At 58.7% G+C, this 22,717-nt stretch overlaps 1 protein-coding gene across 3 annotated transcripts in view; it reads left to right on the top strand.

The window, feature by feature from the left end:
* Nucleotides 1–19,508, top strand: part of Bicra (BRD4 interacting chromatin remodeling complex associated protein) — a 69,315-nt gene extending 49,807 nt beyond the window's left edge. The window contains exons 6-15 of one of the 3 annotated variants that reach the window (XM_076838422.1): nucleotides 1,009–2,967; nucleotides 3,508–3,684; nucleotides 12,935–12,997; nucleotides 13,132–13,312; nucleotides 13,613–13,722; nucleotides 14,454–14,515; nucleotides 15,454–15,602; nucleotides 15,754–15,848; nucleotides 16,049–16,151; nucleotides 17,534–19,508. In XM_076838422.1, coding sequence (XP_076694537.1) covers nucleotides 1,009–2,967; nucleotides 3,508–3,684; nucleotides 12,935–12,997; nucleotides 13,132–13,312; nucleotides 13,613–13,722; nucleotides 14,454–14,515; nucleotides 15,454–15,602; nucleotides 15,754–15,848; nucleotides 16,049–16,151; nucleotides 17,534–18,618 — 3,984 coding nt within the window. In that variant the 3' untranslated portion in view covers nucleotides 18,619–19,508. Of the gene's footprint in view, nucleotides 1–1,008; nucleotides 2,968–3,507; nucleotides 3,685–12,364; nucleotides 12,998–13,131; nucleotides 13,313–13,612; nucleotides 13,723–14,453; nucleotides 14,516–15,453; nucleotides 15,603–15,753; nucleotides 15,849–16,048; nucleotides 16,152–17,533 lie in introns of all 3 variants that reach the window. The other 2 variants (XM_076838420.1, XM_076838423.1) reach the window with 2 other exon arrangements.
* Nucleotides 19,509–22,717: the final 3,209 nt, after the last annotated feature.

Genomic DNA, 22,717 nt, shown 5'->3' with positions numbered 1-22,717 from the left:
GGTTCCTAGCACATTTCACACCTGGTGTCGGTGAGTTCTCACACTGTCCCTAAGGCTGGCACTTTGTACCATTTGGCCTCAGAACCCCGGGGCACAGTGGCCTCCCAGGTGCTCATTCAGTTTGGCCAAACAGAGCCCTGTCCTGTGGTGCCCCCTCCTCTCTCCTCACCAGCTGGGGCCCAGGTGGCCTCCCTGCTTGGAAGGAGGATGTAGCAGCACCTCTTGCTGGGCTTTTACTAAAAACAGGGACAATAATAACCCCTCTGTTTCTCACACGCGTGCTGTTCTGGGCGTTGCTCTAAGCCCTCCATGGGTTCATTCAGAACTTTCAAGTTACAGGTTTTGATCCATTATCTGGTCTAAGATTAGTGAAGGTGACATATTCCAAGCCCAAGTACCGCCCGTGGGGCTCCAGCTCACACACGCGCAGCCTGGATTGTGTCCCCCTCAGGCTGAAAAGGGCTTTGGAAATGTTGAACTCGCCAGGAATGGTGGCGCACGCCGATAATCCTGGCACCTCAGGAGACCAAGGCAGGAGGATTGCAATTTGAGGCCAACCTCAGCAATTCAGGGGGGCCCTAAGCAACTTAGTGAGACCCTGACTCAAAAAATAAAAAGGAACTATTTAAAAATTCATTTTTATTACCATCTGCTGATGGGACCCGTGAGAAACTGAAGTCAGACTAAGCAAGCCCCAGGTTGCCACACAGGCGCTGGCAGAGCTGGGGTCACATCGCAGGGCCAGCGCGTTCTGGCTGGAGCATTCTTTCTGGTTTTTTGTTTTAATATTTATTTTTTAGTTGTAGTTGGACACGATACTTTGTTTTATTAATTTATTTCTATGTGGTGCCGGGGATTGAACCCAGGGACTCGCAAGTGCCAGGCGAGCGCTCTGACACTGAGCCGCAGCCCAGCCCCGTGGAGTTTCCTGAACAGGCTGCAGTGACGGTGACGCCGGGTGTGCTCTTCACTAACCTCAGCTCTCCCCCTTCCCCTCCCTCACCCCAGCTCCATGTGCAAGAAGCTCCTGGCAACCACCTGAACCCAGAGCCCAGCCAGCCGGCGCCCAGTGTGGACCTGGACTTCCTGGAAGATGACATTCTGGGCTCGCCCGCCACAGGGGGTGGCGGGGGCGGCGGGGGCGCCGACCAGCCCTGCGACATCCTGCAGCAGAGTCTCCAGGAAGCCAACATCACGGAGCAGACGCTCGAGGCCGAGGCCGAGCTGGACCTGGGTCCCTTCCAACTGCCCACCCTGCAGCCCGCGGATGGTGGGGCAGGTCCCACGGGTGCTGCAGGGGCAGCCGCTGTGGCCGCAGGACCCCAGGCCCTCTTCCCAGGCAGTGCCGACCTTCTGGGGCTGCAGGCCCCACCCACTGTGCTGACCCACCAGGCCTTGGTCCCCCCCCAGGACATGGTCAACAAGGCCCTGAGTGTCCAGCCCTTCTTGCAGCCCGTAGGCCTGGGCAATGTGACCCTGCAGCCCATCCCAGGCCTCCAGGGCCTGCCCAATGGCAGCCCTGGGGGGACCACAGCAGCCACCCTTGGCCTGGCACCCATCCAGGTGGTGGGGCAGCCCGTCATGGCGCTCAACCCACCCACCTCCCAGCTGCTGGCCAAGCAGGTGCCTGTCAGCGGCTACCTGGCCTCAGCAGCTGGGCCCTCAGAGCCAGTGACCCTGGCTTCAGCTGGTGTGTCCCCCCAGGGGGCTGGCCTGGTCATCCAGAAGAGCCTCCCGGCGGCTGTAGCCACTACACTCAACGGGAACTCTGTGTTCGCGGGGACGGGGGCAGCCACGGCAGCAGCCAGCGGGGCACCCTCAGGACAGCCCCTGGCGGTGGCCCCCGGCCTCGGCACGTCGCCACTGGTGCCAGCACCCAATGTGATTCTGCACCGCACCCCCACACCCATCCAGCCCAAGCCTGCAGGCGTGCTGCCCCCCAAGCTCTACCAGCTGACGCCCAAGCCGTTCGCCCCCACGGGCGCCACACTCACCATCCAGGGCGAGCCAGGGACCCTGCAGCAGCCGCCCAAGGCCCCCCAGAACCTGACTTTCATGGCAGCGAGCAAGGCAGGCCAGAATGTGGTGCTCTCGGGCTTCCCAGCGCCCGCCCTGCAGGCCAACGTCTTCAAGCAGCCCCCTGTCACCACCACGGGCGCAGCCCCATCCCCGGCCCCCGGGACCCTGAACAAGTCCATGAGCCTCCACCTCCTGAACCAAGGCAGCAGCATCGTCATCCCAGCCCAGCACATGCTGCCCGGCCAGAACCAGTTCCTGCTGCCCGGCACGCCTGCCGTCCAGCTCCCCCAGTCGCTCTCAGCCCTGCCGGCCAACGTGGGGGGACAGATCCTGACTGCCGCCGCCCCCCACGCAGGTGGACAACTCATCGCCAACCCCATCCTCACCAACCAGAACCTGGCAGGCCCGCTGAGCCTGGGCCCTGTGCTGGCCCCGCACTCGGGGGCCCACAGTGCTGCCCACATCCTCTCGGCTGCCCCCATCCAGGTGGGCCAGCCTGCACTCTTCCAGATGCCCGTGTCACTCGCTGCCGGCAGCCTGCCCACACAGAGCCAGCCGGCACCCGCTGGCCCTGCTGCCACCACCGTCCTCCAGGGGGTCACGCTGCCCCCCAGTGCCGTGGCCATGCTCAATACTCCCGATGGGCTGGTGCAGCCGGCTACCCCCGCTGCCACCGCCGGGGAGGCCACACCAGTCCTCACGGTGCAGTCCGCTCCCCCAGTCCCCCCAGCGGTCAGCACGCCACTGCCTCTGGGCCTCCAACAGCCTCAAGTGCAGCAACCCCCACAGGCCCCCACCCCTCAGGCTGCTGCCCCACCTCAGGCTACCACCCCCCAGCCCAGCCCAGGCCTGGCATCCAGCCCGGAGAAGATCGTCCTGGGACAGCCACCCTCTGCAGCCGCCACGGCCATCCTCACTCAGGACTCCCTGCAGATGTTCCTGCCCCAGGTACCAGGGCTGGGCCAGGCGGGGGGACTGGGCCAAGGGGGGGAGTTGAGGATTGCCCCCCAGCCGAAACCAGATGTGGAAAAGGCAGCCAGCGGCGGAGGGGGGAGTGTCTCAGCACAGGTATTGTGGGCACAGCTGACCCCCAGGAGGTCAGGGTGAAGGACCTGGCTGAGACGGCAGGAGGCAGACTGGCAGATTGGCCAGCGGGTGTGCAGAGAGCAGGACTGGCTGACAGACAGATCAGGGGAAGGACGGACAGGCAGGGTAAGGGACCTGCTAGCCAACTGACAGACAAGGAGGAGGACCTCTCAGTGGGCAAACCCGGGCGACGGATAGACAGACAGACAGCAGAAGGGGGGAGTGGGTGGGGCTGGAAGACACCCAATGGACTGGTGCCCAGGGCCCGGGTTGCAGCTTCCCTGGCCCTGGAACGCTGGCTGCCCACCACACGTGCTCTGGACCCAGGGGAGCAGAGGTCTCTGGTGGGGGGCGGGGGTCCGTGGGGTGGTCTTCTGACCCTGTGCGGGCTGCCCGTTGCAGGAGAGGAGCCAGCAGCCCCTCTCCACAGAGGGCCCCCACCTCTCCGTGCCTGCCTCGGTCATAGTCAGCGCCCCGCCTCCCGCCCAAGACCCAGCCTTGGCCACCCCCACCGCCAAAGGAGCTGGCCTCGGCCCTCAGGCCCCCGACAGCCAGGCTTCCCCGGCTCCAGCCCCCCAGGTAGATGAACCCCAGCAGCCTCTGTCCTTGGCTGAGACCCAGCCTCGCCCCTGCTCCTGCTCTCCTCCCCGCTCTGCCCTGCCTGCCTCTGTCTCTCGCTGACTCGGTGTGCCCCCTGCCCCCTGCCGCCCCCCGCCCCCCCACCCGCCTGTCCATATTTTGTGAGTGTCTCCAGAGAGCGGGGACCATTGAGACCAGGTCCAGCCCTGGGAGCCCACGCTCTAGGCAGGGACACAGGATGCCTCCAGCGGGAAACGAGTTATTCCTAAAGTTGCCATGCTCACCCTGGAGTAAGTGACGCCCCGAGGGTTCACATCCCAGGAGAGGCCAAAAGGGGTGGTGAAAGCCGCTCCTCAGCCTCTGAAGCTCCCTGGGGTGGCATCTTGCAGTTCTTTTCTGCACATAGAGGAAGGTCACACGTGCATTCTTTTCTTTCCATTTTTACAAACACAACGTACTCTGCCTACAGGTCGCATCTTATCATTTCCAGTGACCTTAGAGACATTCTTCTTTTCTACAGCTGTGTGGTGGCGTGCTCGGCCAGGCTTGGTCATTAGTTGTAGAGAATGAGTGTGCCATGATTCTGTGGGCTGAGTTCTTACAGGGGTTGCTCTTGGCCCCTCTGTGGGTCTAAATCGGCTTGATCTTCATCATCAGTACGTGATTTGTACCTGTTTTCCTGAAGTCTCGCTGGTATTGAACTTGGCCAAGCTGATAGGTGACGACAACTACCGTATGTTGTTTCAAAACATATTTCTTTTATTATGAATAAGGTCAGGCAAGTTTTCAGAGGAAGGGTTATTTGTAAGTTCTCTTCTATGAAATTGCTTTAAAGTTTGGGTCACTGGTCATTTTATTATTGATTTATAGAAACTACCTGTAGGGAAAATGAGCTCCTGTCTCATATGAGTCATTGTCATGTAAACATAAGAAGTCATGGAGGGCCACTTTGCTCTGCAGGAGTGGATGGTGTAGTCTTTGAAAAGGACAAGGGACAGGTGGAGAGAAGAGGGAGTGGCCTCAGCATGGGCCAGGTGGCAGAGATCAGCATGGCCTTTGGCCTTGGACAGCTGTGGTTTTGCAATGTGACATTGAGCCACCTGCTTCTTCAGGCCTCCCTCGGATGGGGGAGGGGCAGCAGCTGTAGGCAGTGAAGGAGGGAATCCGCCAGAAATGGTTAGGTCATTATTGTTCCTAGCTGTCATTATGGGAGGAGGCCTGGGGCCAGTGACAGTCACCAAAGAGATACAGGGTTAGGATGGCACCCAGGGAGAAAGGCAGGAAGGGGCAGGGGGATGAGGGGTCCTGTTTTAAAAATGCATGAGCTGAAGCTGCCTGGCTGGTGACTTCCTCTCCAGGCCACCTCTCTAGGGTGTGGGAGCCCTCCTGAGGGCACTGTGGAGACCTGTGCACTCTTGCGCCTTGGTGGTTGTGGATGAGAAGATGTGCGCTGAGTGCTAGCTCTCCTGCTCGTCCTGAGGCAATAGGCCCTCCCTGTTCACCAGTACAGCCTTCAGCCCTCGATCGCAGGACTTTCACTTTTAAAACAGAGTCCTGGATCGATTTGGGAGGCTGAGGCAGGAGGATCTTAAGTTCAAGGCCAGTCTCAGCAACTTAGCGAGACCTTGTCTCAAATAAAATAGAAAGGGCTGGGGATGTGACTAGTGGCTAAGCACCCCTTGGTTCAGTCCCTGGTACCAAAAAGCAAAACGAAGTCCCAGACAGCCCAGGTCGAGGGCCCTATCTGCTCCTCCCCAGGCACTTCAGAGACTGCAGCCCAGCCTGCTCCTGCCTTCTCCAAAGTGCTCGTGTCCTCCTGCCCAAAGGGCACGGTCTCTGTTGAGTAACTCACACTCTCTGCCATAATCCAGGCTCTGGGAGGGCAGGGGGTGTGTCCCCTGTGCCCAGAAGTGCCTGGTAGGTAGCCGGTGCCCAGCGGATGGGAACACAGGATGGAGGGACACCTAGCCTCAGGGGAACTCCGTGGCCGGCTCTGTCGAGCCCACCACAGTGAAGTGGAGGGAGACTCAGGCCCGTCACCGGCCTGCAGCCAGCCAGAGAGGGCATTGGCGGTGGTGGCAGCAGCGTGTGCAGCAGGGGCACCGCTCCCTGTGCAGGAGGGCCTATGCCCTGAGGGGACCCTGCATTTGCAGAGCCCCAGGCTGGGATGAGGCAGTGGGGAGGAGTGGCGGAGCAAGAATGGGTCGGAGAAGCCGCAGCTCCCATGGGCCATGGAGGAGTTTGGACATAGAAGGGGTGGACAGTCCCCAGCCAGGCCGCGGCATGCTCCGGTTACTTGCCATTGGAAGATGGTTTGTCGGAAGACAAGAGTGGAAGTGGAGACCTTGAGGTGGCTGGGGGGGTCTCCGGGGAAAGGGGGCAGTGTCTCAGGCTGGGAGCTAGCAGAGACGAGGGAGAGGAGTGCAAGGGTTTGGGGGACGGTTTGGAAATGGCTGAAGGGCTGGAGGCTTGAGGAAGAGGGTGTGTGGCAATCACACCACAGATGGCAGCCCTTTCTGTCTCTCGGTGCAAGCCGCACACTTCACAGCCAGCCTCTCATCGAAACCCTATGGCGCCTCCTTCAGGTGGGTGGTGTTCATCCCCCATTTACAGATGAGGAAGTTGAGGCCCAGAGAGATGAATTTGCTTGCCCAGGCTGCCCAGCTGGTCAGGGCAGAGCCTGGATCCAAACCCTGGCAATTTGTGGCAAGAGACAGGCCCAGGTGTGAAGCCCGCTCTGTGTAGTCAGCTCTCAGAAGTGCAGTTTCCTCACCTGCAGAATGGAGTGAGGCGCCCGACTGACCACGCAGTGGCTGTGCACAGGCCAGCGCTCAGGGATGGTAGTGACCCTGTGGGCACTTGGACCGGCAGGTAGGGATGTCAGCTGATTCCATCACACACAGGCCGTCTAGGACAGTGCACAGGTTTGGCCCTGTGCAGCGGTTGCCTACCATGATGCCTGACGTGTGGGAGGCTCTCCAGTGGTGGTCAGTGAGCAGTGAGGGGGTCAGTGGTCACCAGGGGGCCCTTTGAGAAGCATATGAGATCCAAGCAGTAATTCCTTGCTGTCCAGCCTCTGAGCTCTGACCCAGGTAGACTTGACTGTGCATGCATGCATATGCGTGTGAGTGCGTGTGCGTGCGTGTGTGTGTGTGCGTTTGTGTACACGTGCACTTTCCTCTCATGTCTGAGCAGACAGAAGCCCCCAAACCGCATTGTGCATCCGGCTTTGCTTCTTTAGCAACAGTGTTGGAGGCCTGCTTCTCAGACGACTTCCCCACCCACCTTGGATCAGAGTGCCTCTTACTGTCACCACCCAGGGAACACCTGTGTGTATGTGTCACTGAACACAGAGCTTCCCCGGTGCCCTGCATGATGCACACCAGTGTTTCCTATTCTCTCTCTTGTGTTCTTCGTAAATCTGATCACAGCCCATGGGGTGACTTGAGTCATTGCAAATGGGCACAGGGAGCATTTGGCAGCCAAGCCTGGGAGTGAGGAAGGGTGCTTAGGCCCCTGGCCCCACAGGCTCTGTGAATTGGGCAAGTTGCTGGCCTCTCTGGGCCTTAGGTTCCTTATCTGTAAAAATAAGGATAATAGCAGCTACTTTATAGTTACTAGGACTAAATAAACTGATGTATGTAATGCCCTTAGGTCAGGGTTGGGTGCCTGGAAAGAGTGTATGTTTTACTGTGGAACAAAAATAACCGGGCCAAGTCTTCTGTCCTTCTCCATTATTTAGTGATTTGTTTCTCCAGGCAAGCTCGCCATAATGAGCCAGCGTGCCGGTCCTGAGCTCTCGCTGTAGTGGAGAAGCAGCATAAACCACAGCAAACAAGCTTGGAATATTCCAGTAAAACTCCAAGACGCTGAAATTTGGAATGTCATATGATTTTCATGAGTCACAAAATACTATTCTACTTTAAAATTTCCCCCAATCATTTAAAAATGTAAAAACGTTTCTTGTCTCGTGGGACATAGAAGCTGGTAGGCCAGGCCAGCTGTGGCCTGTGGCCTTGATGTGCTCTCCTTCGAGGTCTTTCTGTTGTGGCTCATGATCGTTATCCCTCCCTCCCTGCAAGGGGGTTGGTTCCAAGACCCCCACGCAGACACCAAGGCTCTGTAGCTGCGGAGCCTCTCCGTAACCTCACGTGGATTTTGCAATTGATTCTCACAGTGCTGGGGCTGGAACCCAGGGCTGTGTGAGCTGGGCGAGGGCTCTGTCCAGCAGTGCCCCACCCTGACAGCACCTGCTCCCCTGGGCTTTAGGTTGTTCATAGGTGACTTACAGTGCCTGAGACGATGTGCTATGAGAGTGTTGTCATGTTGTATTCCTCAGGGAATAGTAAGAAAAAAATGTCTGAATGTGCTCAGCGCAGACATAATTCCTTTATAAACCTCTTTCCCCATTCAGCTGTCACAGGGCCAGCTGTTTGAAGTCACCTTGAAGTATGTATTCAGTTCCCTCTTCAGGAATACTCAAGGTGGTCCCTTGTCATGGCTAACAACAGCACTTAAAACATCTGGAGTCCGTGCTGAACACATCTGCAGGGTAGATTTCTAGAAGGAGAACCGTGGGCTCCAGAGCAAACTGATTCCCAAACATTTTATGTAAATGTCACCTGGTTGCCCTGTACGGGGCTGGGCCACCGAGGGCTTCCTCCCATAGCCCACCACACCAGGTCACAGCTAGCCTGCTCTTCCCCGGGCCACAGAACATCAGTTCCCTGTCCTTTTTTCTAATCGTACACGAGGCCGAGCATCTTGCCATCCACATGGACAGTTGAAATCTTTTTTTTTTTTTTTTTTTTTTTTTTTTTGTGGTGCTGGGGACTGAACCCAGGGCCTTATACATGTAGAGAGCAAGCACTCTACCAACTGAGCTCTGTCTCCAGGCCAGAATCTCTTGATAAATACTCCTGTGGCAGTGTATTCAAACTGATTGGGCTGGAGTGCAGCCTAGTAGAGCACTAGCTGAGCATGCATGAGACCCGCGGCTCACTCCCCAGCACCAGGAGGGACGTGTATGTGGTGTGTGTCTACATGTGTACATATACACACATGTATACACATAAGAATTTAATGCTTCTTTAGAAAATTTAGAAGATACAGAAAAAAAAATCTCCTGTAATGGCACCCTGTGGGTGCAGTTGGTAATGTCGTGGGTTTCTTCTGTGTCTGGGCACAGTGTGTCACCCTGGCCCTACCTCCCCAGCCCACTGCCACCTGTCCCCCTCCAGGTAACCACGGCAACTTGTTTTGCACACCCTTTGAGGTCTTCGTGTGGGTGCTGAAAGGTGGCCTTCCGTTCTGTCTCGTTGGCCCCCAGGCTGTGCATTATATGTTTAGGTGGCCTGGGGCACGTGTCCTCATCCTCGGGTATAGTTGGAATCCTTCCTCTGGGGACAGTGGTGTTTATCTCCCTGGTACGTGGCTACTGATGAGCATTAGGCTCCACATGGCGCCGCAGGAAGCCCCAGTCCCTGCCACATTCCCCGCGTGGCAGTCTGTTCACTGCCTGGGAGCTTGTGTGCTGCAATAAGCGGATGTGCACTCGCGATCCAGTCGCTGCAGGCGAACTGCACCCCTCTGGAGTCGTAGCCGACTGTCCAGTGTGGACAACGTGCATGAAAGTCTTTACTGGACACTTGACTTATTCCCAAAATGATGAGTTAAAACATGACACTCTGGGCTGCTTTTGATGTGCATTTCTCTCTCTCTCTCTCTCTCTCTTTGGTACTGAGGATTGAACTCAGGGGCACTCGACCACTGAGTCACATCCCCAGCCCTATTCTGTATTTTATTTGGAGACAGGGTCTCACTGAGTTGCTTCTTAGCACCTCACTTTTACTGAGGCTGGCTTTGAACTCGGGATCTTCCTGCCTCAGCCTCCAGAGCTGCTGGGATTACAGGCATGTGTGCGCCAGGGCACCCGAAGAGTTCTTTATTCTTTAACCACATTTGTTAGTTATCTGTTGCTGTGTGATAAGTGACCCCTAAAACTTAGCAGCTTAAAGCAGCAAGCATCAGTGTGTCTCTCAGTGTGAGTCAGGGCCTGAAAGCAGCGGGCTGAGGGGTCTGCCTCTGAGTCCCTCGTGAGGTTATGATCCAGGTGTCAGCTGGGGTTGCAGTCACTGGGCCCCACTAGGCTGGGGAGTCTGCTTCCAGCTCTCCTGTGGCTGTTGGCCAGAGGCCTCAGTGCCTCCCCGAGGGGGTCTGTAAAGGTCAGGTCCGCACAGGCCACGTCTGGCTTTCCCAGTGGAAGGAGAGCCGGGTGGGGCTGCTCAGAGTGACATTTGCAGTCTTGTTTTATAACCAAATCAGGGAAGTGACCTACGGTTGACCACACCTGCCGTTCCAAATTGCACTGGTCACAACCAGCCTTGGTCCATTGTGGGAGGTGACTGAACACCAGGAGGAGGGGATCGTCAGGGGCCACTTGGAGGCTGGTTGCCTACCCTGTCGCCCACCGTGAACCTTCTGCATTGTTAGCCGTATCTGGAGCTCTCACCCGTAGGCACGTCTCCCCTCGGAGTCACTTGAGACCCCATCGCCAACAACGCCTCTTTGCTCCTGGACATCTCAGTGTGATAGGTCAGCCCTGGGGGACGGGAGCACTCTCGTACTTACCTGTTGTACTGTCGTCCAAGTCGGTGAGCTTAGCATGCAGTGCAGGACCCAGTCTGCTGGCCACAGTCCGGTTTCACCTGCTGCCCCCTCACCATGGCCGGCGGCGTCCTCCCGGTCCACATAGCTCTCCGGCGCTTCCGTGTGGCCGTTTGTTGAGCCCCTGGGAAGGCGTTTGGGGTGGTAAGTGGGCGGCACTGTGGTCCCTCCCCACCGGTCTCCTCCTGGCTGGCTGCTGGTCCTCTGGGTTGTCCCCGGTGGGAGGCCTGCAAGCCCGCGCCAGATGTTCTTTTTTTGCCTTTCTCCTTCTTGTCCTCTTTTTTGCGGTACTGGAGGTCCCACCCAGGGCCTCAGGCATGCTAGGCAAGCGACCTGCCATCATTAACTACACTTCTTCCTCTTTCTCAAATTTTAAAAGTGACACACAAGGTCAGAAACGTCCCTAGAGGGCACTGACCCACCCCTGCCTTGCCGGTTCCTGTCCCCTCTGTCTCCCACCCGAGCTCGGCTGCGTGTGCTTTACCACATATCCTGGAGCGAGAACGGCCAGGTTCAGTCATGACCCTTCAAAGGCCCAGACCAAGCTGCCTTCTGGAGGGTTTCCTAGGGGACTGTCCCCTCAGCCTGTGGAGAGCGGGGCTGGCCCTCTGACCTCTCCTAGGGGTGGTAATCCTTTAGGGAGGTGTTGAACTGTGTGGTCATTTTCATTGTTTTGTCTCTGAGTTGACCTGAAGTGGTTCAGGGCCAGGTTTTGGCCGGAGCTGGAAGGGTCCCAGATTTGGAGGACAGGGCTAGTGGTGACTCTGAAACAGTTGACGCTGAGGAGGATTCTCAGTCGACCAAGCCACTCGAACATGATTTTTTGCATCCACATTGTCCCCACATGGGAGGCCCACGGCCGAGGTCCAGCGTTGGAGCATGGCAACATCGGGTGGCCTTTGGCAGGTCCCTTGAGCTCCCTGGTCCTGGGTCCTCCTCAGCCAGCTTTGGAAGATGGCTCGGCAGTGGCCAAGTGGTGTCAGGCAGAGGTGCTGAGTCGCCGTCAGAGCCTCCAAGCCTGACCCGTCCTCGTCAGGAGACTGGGCAGTGGTTCCGGGGCTCCCCGGCCTGTTTCTCTTCTGTGAAATGCGTCCAGTTATCCCTGCTCTCATGGCCACGCGGGGGTGGCAGGGTTGGTGCGGGTGCCCAGCTGTGTGCGCTAGATCTGCAGGCGTCAGGGTGTGGGGCCAGTGTTGGGTTCCTGGCTACATAATGGCTGCTATGTCAGGGTTGATGGCAGGTAACTTCTTGGCAAGAGATTTCAGAGGGGTGAGGCGCTCTGGCAGAGGCCAGCTTGGGGAGGTCGCTGTGTGGCATTCAGAACGTGCTGGGCTGCCTGTGTCCTCAGACTCGGGCTCTGCCTGATAAGGGTGCAGGCACCTCATCAGGGCTGTGCAGCTAGGCGCACGGCCATGGCCCTGCAGGTGGACAGACAGGGCTCAGGACACCTGGACAGGGGCCCAGGACTCACCTGCCAGTGTATCCCCATTCATGTGGCTGTGAACCGGCCTGGCCAGGCTTCCACAGCTGCTTCTTGCCCTCAGCTCCATGGCCCCAGCCTCTGCGCCCACACCCTGGCCACAGAGCCGTGCCTGTGCTGTCCTTTGGCTGTGCCCTGGCTGTGCCGGGATGCTCCGCTCTGCCCCTGCTCCCTGCTCCTGGCCTCCCTGGGCCCGGGCTGCCCTGCCTGCCGCTGCTCCCCTGCTGCTGCCCACCTGCAACCTGCAGGACCTGCCTTCACCTGGTCAGGGCGGGGGAGGCAGAGGGAGGTCAGAGGGCAGGGAAATGTGGGGGAGACGGTGGGGACAGGCGGAGGTGGGGGGCAGTGGGGATGAGGTGGCACAGGGAGAAGGCGGAGTGGACGGGGAAGGGTAGCCACGTGGGGTCCTTCCTCAGGACTGAGGTAGGCTCAGAGTGGGGCTCGGGCTGGGGTGGCTGGGTCCTCAGTTCTGGGAGCAGTGGGACCCAGGCTGTTCTGACCCCGCCCCTCCCTCTCACTCCCTCCCCCGCCCAGATCCCAGCAGCAGCTCCACTGAAGGGCCCGGGCCCCTCCTCGTCCCCCTCACTACCTCACCAGGCCCCTCTGGGAGACAGCCCCCACCTGCCCTCCCCGCACCCCGCCCGGCCCCCGTCGCGCCCCCCTTCTCGCCCCCACTCCCGCCCCCCCTCCCAGCCCCAGAGCTTGTCCCGCCCGCCCTCAGAGCCAGCCCTGCACCCGTGCCCCCCACCCCAGGCACCCCCCACTCTGCCCGGCATCTTTGTTATCCAGAACCAGCTGGGTGTACCCCCACCAGCCAGCACCCCGGCCCCCACTGCCCCTGGCCCCCCCCAGCCCCCCCTACGCCCACCATCCCAGCCACCTGAGGGTCCGCTGCCCCCAGCCCCCCACCTCCCTCCTACCTCCACCTCTTCGGGGGCGGCCTCCTCTGAGACGCCCACCAGGTTGCCAGCCCCCACGCCGCCTGACTTCCAGCTCCAGTTCCCACCTGGCCAGGGACCCCACAAGTCCCCCACCCCCCCACCGACCCTCCACCTGGTCCCCGAGCCCACAGCGCCCCCCCCACCGCCTCCTCGGACCTTCCAGATGGTGACCACCCCCTTTCCAGCGCTGCCCCAGCCGAAGGCTCTTCTGGAGAGATTCCACCAGGTAATGGACCACAGGGACACTGCCGCCCCGCCCGGCCCATCCCTTCTGCTTCCTGGCTCTTCATCCCTGGCCCTGGTGCATTTGGCCACCCTCACGCCTAGCCCGTGCCCCTCAACCACCTGTCCCCTCCTCAGGTGCCGTCCGGAATCATTCTCCAGAACAAGACTGGGGGGGCCCCCACCGTCCCGCAGACCTCCACCAGCCTGGGGCCCCTCGCCAACCCCACTGCCTCTGTGCTGGTCAGTGGGCAGGCCCCATCCGGGACCCCCACCGCCTCCAGCCATCCCCCTGCCCAGGCACCCATGGCCACCACAGGTAGGGGGAGGAGCCCACACAGGAGAGACCCGGGCTGAAGGCGGGGTGGGGGCTGAGATTCAAAGGGGTGGGCTGGGGCAGAACTGTGGGGTTGCCAGCCCAGGGTGACACCCAGACATCAGGCCACAGGCAGGCAGGGGACAGGGCTTGTTGCCCTGGCCCAGGGCTACCCAGGGCTACCCAGGGCTTGTGTCTGTCAAGGCCAGAGGACCAGGAGGAGAGTGGTGGGCAGAGGGGAGCACACGTGTGCGGCTGGCCTTCGTGCCAGTGACCCTGGGCCTGTCTCCCCGCCCCGCCCAGGCCTCCCTCCTCTGCTTCCTGCCGAGAGCAAAACTTTTGCCAGCAACCTCCCAACCCTGAGTGTGGCCAAGGCCGCTGTATCCGGGCCAGGGAAGTCCTCCGGGCTGCAGGTAAGAGGTCCTCAGAGCAGGGTCAGTGAAGGATCGGGCGTCATCAGGGAACTGGGAGATAGGGCCAGCGGGGCAGGCTGAACTAGGACACTGGAAACAGCCAGATGGGCAGGAAGGGGCAGATGGGACCCACTGACCAAGATTTAGAGGTCAAAACCCAGACGGACAGACAGGTGCCAGGACAGCCGGGTGACAGTATGAGAGCCAGTCCCAGATGGGAGTTGACATGGACAGGAGGGTCAGGGTCAGGACTCCAGACAGACCCACAGGTCAGGTGGTGCCAGCGACACCAGGACAAGGTAAGGCAGACTGACCTTCAGACGCTGGGGAGAGGGCGGTCAGAGGGACCAGGGCCCCAAGTAGGTGGAGATGACCAATTTGCCAGAGGCAGAAGGGAGACAGGACAAGGCAGGGGAAAGAGGGTGACGTGGGTGGAGACAGAGCATGCAGATGGAGGGGCCACATGTCAGACAGTGGCTCAGGAACAGGGCCATCTGGTGAAGGGACGAGACATGAGACCTGAGTCAGACAGACCCAGAGACCACCTGGGCAGGGGACAGGGTTCGGGCCTGCTTGTCACCCTCTCCCCTGTCCCCAGCGCAGCCCAGACCACATTTGCCCTGCAGCTAGGGCCAGGACCCCTGCCTCCCTGTGCCCCAGGCTGGAGGGGAGCAGGTCCAGACACCTAGGAGGGTCCCCGTCATATTGTCGCTCACCTTCTTTCCCCACAGTACGAAAGCAAGCTGAGCAGCCTCAAGAAGCCCCCCACGCTGCAGCCCAGCAAGGAGGCCTGGTGAGTGGGTGCCGCCTGCCCTGTGCCCTGCCCCCGCCACCCCAAGGCTGTGTTCCTCAGCAGTGTCTCTGCTCCCCCCAGCACCCCCCAGGCCCCCAGTTTCCCCCTCCCGAGAATGCAGTGCTGATGAGAGTGGGGGTGAGGGTTGGCTGGGACAAGTGGGCCTTGGCTTCTGGGGGGCAGCAGCAGGGTCTCCCTCAGTGCCTCAGACATGCTGGCGCAGGGTGGGTGAAGGGAATGGAACCTGTGGGCAGGTGGGTGTTAGAGCCAAGGGTGCAGGTGAGGGTGCCTGGCTGCATGGGTAGACATGTTTTGAGAGGCAGAAAAGACTCGGTGGAGAGGCGGGCGCTCGGGTGGTGGGCTCTGATGCTGGTCCTCCTCCCACCGAGTGTGTATGAGGTGCTCAGTGTGTACGTGCTGGCAGCCTCACAGTGACAAGACCAGAGCCCCTGCCCCCAGGTGTGCTGGGAGTCGGGCCAGCGGCAGGAGGCGTCAGTCCCCGCTATGGAGACCTAACTGCTATAGCAGGCGCTGTGAGGAGGCGGCAGCCCAGGGAGGGAACAGGATCTTGCCACCCACCCACCACAGCACCCTGCTCCCCAGAGGGCTGTGAGGCCAGGGACAGGGGGACACTGCTGCCAGGTGGCAGGACACTGAACAGCACAGAGCGTGAGCTTGCGGTCCAGCACTCCTTGGCGCTCTGCTCTGTGTACTTGGGGCAGGAGCAACTCCCTTACTTTTCGCAGCCTTGGTTTCCTCTACTGTAAAATGGGGAGATGGTCACACTGCTGCCTTTGGCTGGTGGCAGGGAGTCAGTGGAACAGGGCCCAGGCTGGGTACGTGTGCCCATAGCCTCCCGCTGCAGGGCCCTTGCCCTTCATCTCCCTCCTGGCCCTCACCCTGCTCTGTGTGGTCCCTCCCACCCCTCTCTGCCCCAGTTTCCTAGAGCATTTGCACAGACACCAGGGCTCGGTCCTGCACCCCGACTACAAGACGGCCTTCCCCTCCTTCGAGGACGCCCTGCATCGCCTCCTGCCCTACCACGTCTACCAGGGTGCCCTCCCCTCCCCCAACGACTACCACAGAGGTGAGGCCTCCCCACGGTCCCCTGACCCCCAGGTCCTGGTAGGGGCAGGAGGCCCAAAGGATAGAGACGGGTCAGCGCATGTGCACTTGACCTGCAGACCCAGCACAGTCTGCGCCCTCATTTCTGGCCCCCTCACTTGTCTTCCTGGCAGTGGACGAGGAGTTTGAGACGGTCTCCACGCAGCTGCTGAAGCGCACCCAGGCCATGCTTAATAAATACAGGCTCCTGCTCCTGGAGGAGTCCCGGGTAAGGGCCACACCCCCTGCCACTCCTTCCTGCCCTCCCTCCTGCCTATGACCCTAGCCTTTCCCTTCCCCTCTTGAGCAGGGAAGGGCTTCCTGCCCCTTAGCACGAAGAGAGGTTGGCAGGGAGGCAGGAGGTCAGATCACAAGACACCGCAGCGCTCCCCCCCTTCTTAACCTGTGTTCTCTTCTCAACCCCACCAGAGGGTGAGCCCCTCGGCTGAGATGGTAATGATCGACCGAATGTTCATTCAGGAGGAGAAGACCACCCTTGCCTTGGATAAACAGCTTGCCAAGGAGAAGCCGGGTGAGAGAGGAGGGGAAGGAGTGGCTCTCCCATCCCACCCACACCTTAGGATTACGTTGACCTGGCCCCTGCCTGACTCCACCACCAGGTGGCGCCCGCCCTGGCCCGCAGGCTCTCTGGCGCTGCTCTCCTCGCACAGTTCATGCCTATGTCGGTTTCTCCCCTGGATCCTGGGGTGAGGGAGTATCCTGCCATCCCCAGGAGAGAAGGAGAACCCGGAGGCAAACACTGCGGGCTCCAGGGTTACAGAACATGCAGTGACCGTGCCCACTCAGGTGCCAGTCCTGTGCCTGCTGGAGAGCCAGTGGCCCTTTTTTTTGCCTTTTTACTGCCTCTCACAAGCCTCTCCCTAGTCGATGCAGGAAAGGGTACAGTCAAATCCAGCCATGGTTTTCCAAAGTGTCCCCTTAGCCCTTGCCCACCTTCTTCTAACCCTCTCCAGTGCTTCCCTGGAGAAAAGCCCTGTCCCTATACCTGCCACCAACACAGGCTTTCATTCTGCTAGATTGGATCTTGTTTTTATTTTTAGTCATTTACTTTTTGTGTGTGTGGTGCTGGGAATCAAACTCAGAGGGTTGTGATGAACCTTAGTTTTTAAAAAAGTAGCAGCTGGTACTTAAATGGGTGCGAGGTGTGGCTGTGGTGAAGTGGGGCAGGAGCTCATGGTGGTGAGGTGCTTCCCTAACCAGACTGTAACTCCCTGGTTCCAACGCCAGCTCTGGCACTGGCTGGCCGTGGGACCTTGGCGAGGTACTTACCTCGCAGGACCTCTCTCTCAGCTGTAAAGTGGGAGGTTCCAGTAGCAGTATACAGTCCTTTATCCTAAACCCTGGGGGCCCTGTTTGGAGAGGATATGCCTTCAGGAATGTGACACGGTACATGGACAGTGTCTAGCGGGCTCTGGGAAGCAGCCTGTGAGCACATACACGTGAGGATTTCTGCAGTGGACGAGATGGGCTTCCAGTCAAGACCACAAATACCCTCACATCACCTCCTCCACCAAATGAAATACCCTCCTCCCTCCACAGTGCGGCCAGGAGAGCTACCTGCGGTGGTGACCTGCTGTATAGGTGCTGGCCAGTGTGCTGGGTGTGGCCAGTGTGACCGAGAAACTGCGCCTTTTGTTTTATATTCTTGTAGTTAGTTCTTTCACCTCTTGAACAGCCCCTGTGGCCCTGTGGGAGAGTGTGGTTTAGTTTAGGAAGGGCTTGGGATGGCTGATAGGTCACACCCAGCCTTGTGCCCTGAGGATGTGCAGAATCAAGGCCTCAGCCTGAAGCCTGCCTAGGGCAGGTGCTCAGTGACACCAAGTCTTAGCTCTGCTCTGGGGCCTCCGCGCTCTCCTAACTCCTGTGGGTTTTCTTTGCCCTCTGATTTTGCAGACGAGTATGTGTCTTCCTCACGCTCCCTTGGCCTCCCTGTCTCAGCCTCTTCCGAGGGTCATCGGCTGACTGGCCACGGCCCACCCTCGTCCTCAGCTTCCGGGGCCTCAGCCCAGCCCCCTCCACACCTGCCCACCAAGCTCGTGATCCGCCACGGTGGAGCGGGTGGCTCTCCGTCGGTGACCTGGGCCAGGGCATCGTCCTCCCTGTCCTCCTCGTCCTCGTCCTCTGCGGCCTCATCCCTGGATGCCGACGAGGATGGCCCAATGCCCTCCCGCAACCGCCCACCTATCAAGACCTATGAAGCCCGGAGCCGCATCGGCCTCAAGCTCAAGATCAAGCAGGAGGCCGGGCTCAGCAAGGTCGTGCACAACACGGCCCTGGACCCTGTGCACCAGCCCCCGCCGCCGCCCCCTGCCGCCCTCAAGGTGGCGGAGCCCCCGCCACGGCCCCCGCCGCCCCCGCCGCCCACGGGCCAGATGAACGGCACTGTGGACCACCCGCCACCCGCCGACCGCAAGGCCGCGGTGCCCGCCGCGCACTGCCCGCGCCTGCCACTCCGGAAGACCTACCGTGAGAACGTGGAGGCGCCCAGCGCCGCGGAGAGCACAGTCAGGGCCCGGGGCGGCAGTCCCGCCCCACTGCCCACCAAAGTGGACGAAGCCACCAGCGGGCTCATCCGCGAGCTGGCAGCCGTGGAGGACGAGCTGTACCAGCGCATGCTGAAGGGGGCCCCGCCCGAGCCTGCAGCCGGCGCCGGGCAGGGCGGGGACAGCGGGGAGGCCGCCTGGGAGGCGCCCCCGCTGCCACCTGCCAAGCGGCGCAAGTCCGAGTCCCCAGATGTGGACCAGGCCAGCTTCTCCAGCGACAGCCCGCAGGACGACACGCTCACCGAACACCTTCAGAGCGCGATCGACAGCATCCTGAACCTCCAGCAGGCCCCCGGCAGGACGCCCGCACCCCCGTACCCCCACGCCGGCCCCGCGGCCGTCACGCCCACCTCGCCGTCGCCCCTGCACAGGCCCGAGGCCTACCCACCCTCCAGTCACAACGGCGGCCTCGGCGCCAGGACGTTGAACAGATAACACCGGCTGGTCTTCCCTTCCCTGTCGCGGCCACCAGGGCATCCGCTGGGCATCCGACCATAGCCTCCTGGGGGACACAGCCGAGCCGGGGATCCCCTGACAGTTCTTTTTGCCTAAATTATTTGAGTCACAAAGGCCTCCTCCCCGCCTCCTGCCTCTGCAGAGTGGGCAGAGTGGGCGTGGGCTTAGGGGAGGGGGCTGCAATGGAGAATGGCCCCAGCCAAAGGAGGGGCCGTCCTGGTGTGTCAGTTCTTGTTTCTTCCCACTTTCTGCCACCGCCCGCCCCTGTCTGGGGACACGTGCGAGTGTTTGCCTGGGATGGGGGCACCTGGTGGCTCCCACTGCTCACCTCTAGGTACCTGAATGTGTGGATCCACAGATCATGGCCCAGGGCACTGGGGCTGGGGGTGTCCTCCCCGGTGCGTGCAGCGTCTCCCCAGCGCCCCCCACTGGCTGTAAAAGGAAACCGGAGAAGAGGGCAGGAGCCAGTGTCCCAGACCGCCTGCCTCGCAGACGTGCGTGTGCGTGTCCAGCCCTGTGCCTGGTCTCGGGTGTGTGTGTGTGTGTGTGTGTGTGTGTGTGTGTGTACACGTGTACGCGTGTGTGGGCGCGCGTGCAGGTGAGAGAGGTTCCCACATGCTCCCACCCCTCCACTTTGAAATCTGAGCAACAGAAAACTGGGGGCGCCTCCCCCTTCCCCCATGGTCTTCCCTCTGCTCTTCCTGCCTCCAGCTGCCCGCGCCACGTTTTGAAATCTCGGAGACAAAACTAGTACTGTAAGATAAATTTTTTTGTACTGTATTTATTGTGTATAACGATTTTTTTAAAGGAGAATTCTGTACATTTAGAACTCTTGTAAATTAAAAACTGATCCTTTTTTTAAAACTGTACTCAAGCCCTTTTGGCCCTGTTGCTTTGGTGGGGTTGGAGTTGGGGTTTAGGAGCTAGGCCTGCATGGGAGGGCTGGAGGGACTAACCACATACCAGTTTTTGAGCACCTTCTGCATACCAGGCCCTGGGGTACTCATGAACAAGACAGAGAGGCCCCTTTGAATTGGTGATCTGAGGAGGCAGAGGGTGAACAGCTGCGCCCAGGGCAGGCCAGTTCTAAATATTCTGGGTAAGATCCTCAGAAACACTCCATGGGAGAAGAGTCCTGGCAGCCTCTGGCCACGATGCTGTCATCAGCTGATCAGTATGTCAGCTTGTTTTATGTTCATTGCTGTTTTATTTAGTACCCGAGATTGAACCCAGGGTGCTTAACTACTGAGCCACATCCCTAGCCCTTTTTATTATGAGACAGGGTCTCGCTAAGTTGCTTTGAGCCTCGCTAAATTGCTGAGGCTGGCCTTGAACTTTCTTTTTTCTTTTTCTTTCTTTCTTTCTTTCTTTCTTTCTTTCTTTTTTTTTTTTTTTTTTTTTTGGTGCTGGGGATTGAACCCAGGAGCTTGTGTATGGGAGGTGAGCACTATACCAACTGAACTGGATCCCCAGGTCCCTGGCCTTGAGCTTTCCATTCTCCTGCCTCAGCCTCCTGATTCGCTGGAATTACAGGCGTGCACTACTGCACCCAACATATGTTGCTGTTTAAAATTACCTTTTTTAATATATATAATCAGCTCTCCACATCCCTGGGTTCCCCATCTGTGGGTTCAGCCAACAGGATCAAAAATGCTTCTGTAAAAACTGCATCTGTACTAAACATGTACAGACTTTTTTGACTGTCACAGTTCCCTAAACAATACAGCATGACAACCATAATCTAGCCTTTACGTTGCGTTAGATATGACAAGTCACCTAGAGATGATTTGAAGCATACAGCAGGATGTGCATTATTATATGCAGACACTATGCCATTTTGTACCAGGGCTTGAGTAGGCAAGGATGTAGGTCTCCACGGTGGGGCCTGGGACCCTTGTGCCGTTGGTTCCCTGGCTCAGAACTCAGCCAACAGCATGGAACTTGTGCCTGGCACAGCTTATCCATATCCCCGGCGTGAGGCGCAGCACAGCCTTGCGCTTGGTGACCAAGGCAGCTCTCCAGTCTCCACTAGGGGCCATTTTAAACAGTGAATCACTCGAGAAGCTCCCGAATGTGGGAAATGTGGTGCCACATAAAAGGGACTTGCTTGCAATATGAGCACTGAAACGGAAGGCACAGAGGCACCTGTTCCTCTTCCACGTTGCCTGGGAACACGTGTGGGAGTGACTTGCTATTTTGCTGTCCTGTGCGTGCCCGTGGAAGTACCAGGGGTATTGATTTAAGGTGTTCAAAGAAATTTCGGTGAGTAGACAGATTCACCAATATGGCTGACGCACATCTTGAGGATTGGCTACTAAACAGTGATGAGTCAAATCGAGGTGTGTTGGTCTCCTTGGACTTCTGTAACAAAATGCCACAAACTGGGTAGCCTACAACAACAGACATTCTCAAGGAAGCCGCTAGTCCCCTTTGTGTAAACTAGAAAATGGTGCCCCTTTCTCCTGCAGCCTCCTGGATTTTGGAGGTGAGCTGGATTCTAGCCCCCTCTCATCCATTCACAGTGACTTGTACAATGAACAGCCTGTTCAACTGCACATGACATGTCTCAGGATCAGGTGGCAAGGGAGGTTACATATAAGCAGAGTCATGCATGAAATATAGCAGGAAACATCAGGGATCTCTGGGCCAAGAGCATCTAAGACTCAAGGAACAGCCAACAGCAAGGTGACCAGTGGGGTTGGAACTCAGGAAGTAAGTGGCAGAAGACCGAGGTAAGGTCAGGAGGGAACAAAGGAAGCCTAATCCTATAGGACCTTGTGCTCCTGGGGGTGACTTGGCTCTCCCTCTAAGAGGGGACCACAGCCAGCTTCTGAGCCTTGGAGGACTGTGAGTTGATGAGGCTCACTGGCGCCCTCTGACGGCCAAGTGGGGAGGGGCGGTGGGGGAGTGGCAACCAAGCCCACTGTGCCAGCCCAGGCGACCACAGCGGTGGCCGCTGGACCTGTCAGACGCGCCCATCTTCTCTAGAGGCCCGTGAGGTTGTTTGTGGGTGGGTAGCTGATAAATGGGGGCTCAGAGGGATGGGCTAGCTCCCTTCCTAGCTCTAGACCGAAATAAAGCACCGTGAGAGAAGGGCGCTCTTCTGGTCTTGGATCACAGGACACAGGACTTGATCCCTGGTGGCCGCACTCAGAGGGTGGCCGTGATTTCCAGGGCCTCCGTTCTGAAAGGGTGACTGCGTGCCACGGAGCAGAGGAAGGCAACGGCTGCCATTCCATGAACACACAAAATAAGCTTCTTTGCTCGCGGGTGGCTGCTGCAGCTTGGTGGTGTTCTGTGGGTTTCCCCTTCCCATCGGGGTCAATCAGGAGGCCCCACGACATGGCCCAGTAATAGGGACGCAGGGCAGGGTCTGAACCAAGAGAGACAGCACCCGTACTTCAGCCACTAAAATCCAGACACACTGACTGTCACCTCCATCCATTTTTTTAAAAATTTGCTTTTAAAAAAATTGTGATAAAATGTACATAACGCACAACTGAACATATTGACCATTTGTAGGCGTCCAGTGATCCCCAGCTAACCACATTCTGCCTTCTGGCTCTGGCTCTGGCTCCTCTGGGTCCCTCCCTGTGAGTGGAATCACACAGCCTCTGTCCCTGGGTGACGGGCTGTTTCACTTGGTGTGATTTATTCAAGGCCCATTCATGTGTGGCACGTGGCAGATTTTCTCCAGACCATTTGGACAGATGGGGAAGGAGGGAACCAGAAAAGCAGAACAAAATAAAAATGAGATAGTGTCTTGGGGAGGGGGGACACCAGAGGCTGCAAGGACATCTGGGGATTTGGACAGCAACCCCTGAAACAGGATCCATGATTCAGGAAACAGGGACAGAAATACAGGCGGGCAAGACAGCACCTAGGCTATTCAGCATATTCAAAGAGACAGGGTGGTTGGACACTCAGAGATCCCTCTAGGGTGTCTGTGTGTGTGTGTGTGTGTGTGTGTGTGTGTGTTTGCATGTGCTGGGGATTGAACCCAGGGTCTCACACATGCTAGACAAGCACTCTACCACAGAGCCACCTTCCCAGACCACAATCTTAGAATATTTTCATC

This window comes from Callospermophilus lateralis, chromosome 18, assembly GCF_048772815.1.
Source record: "Callospermophilus lateralis isolate mCalLat2 chromosome 18, mCalLat2.hap1, whole genome shotgun sequence".
Lineage (NCBI taxonomy): Eukaryota > Metazoa > Chordata > Mammalia > Rodentia > Sciuridae > Callospermophilus > Callospermophilus lateralis.
The sequence above is the reverse complement of the archived record's forward strand: the minus strand, read 5'-3'. Positions and strand labels throughout refer to the sequence as shown.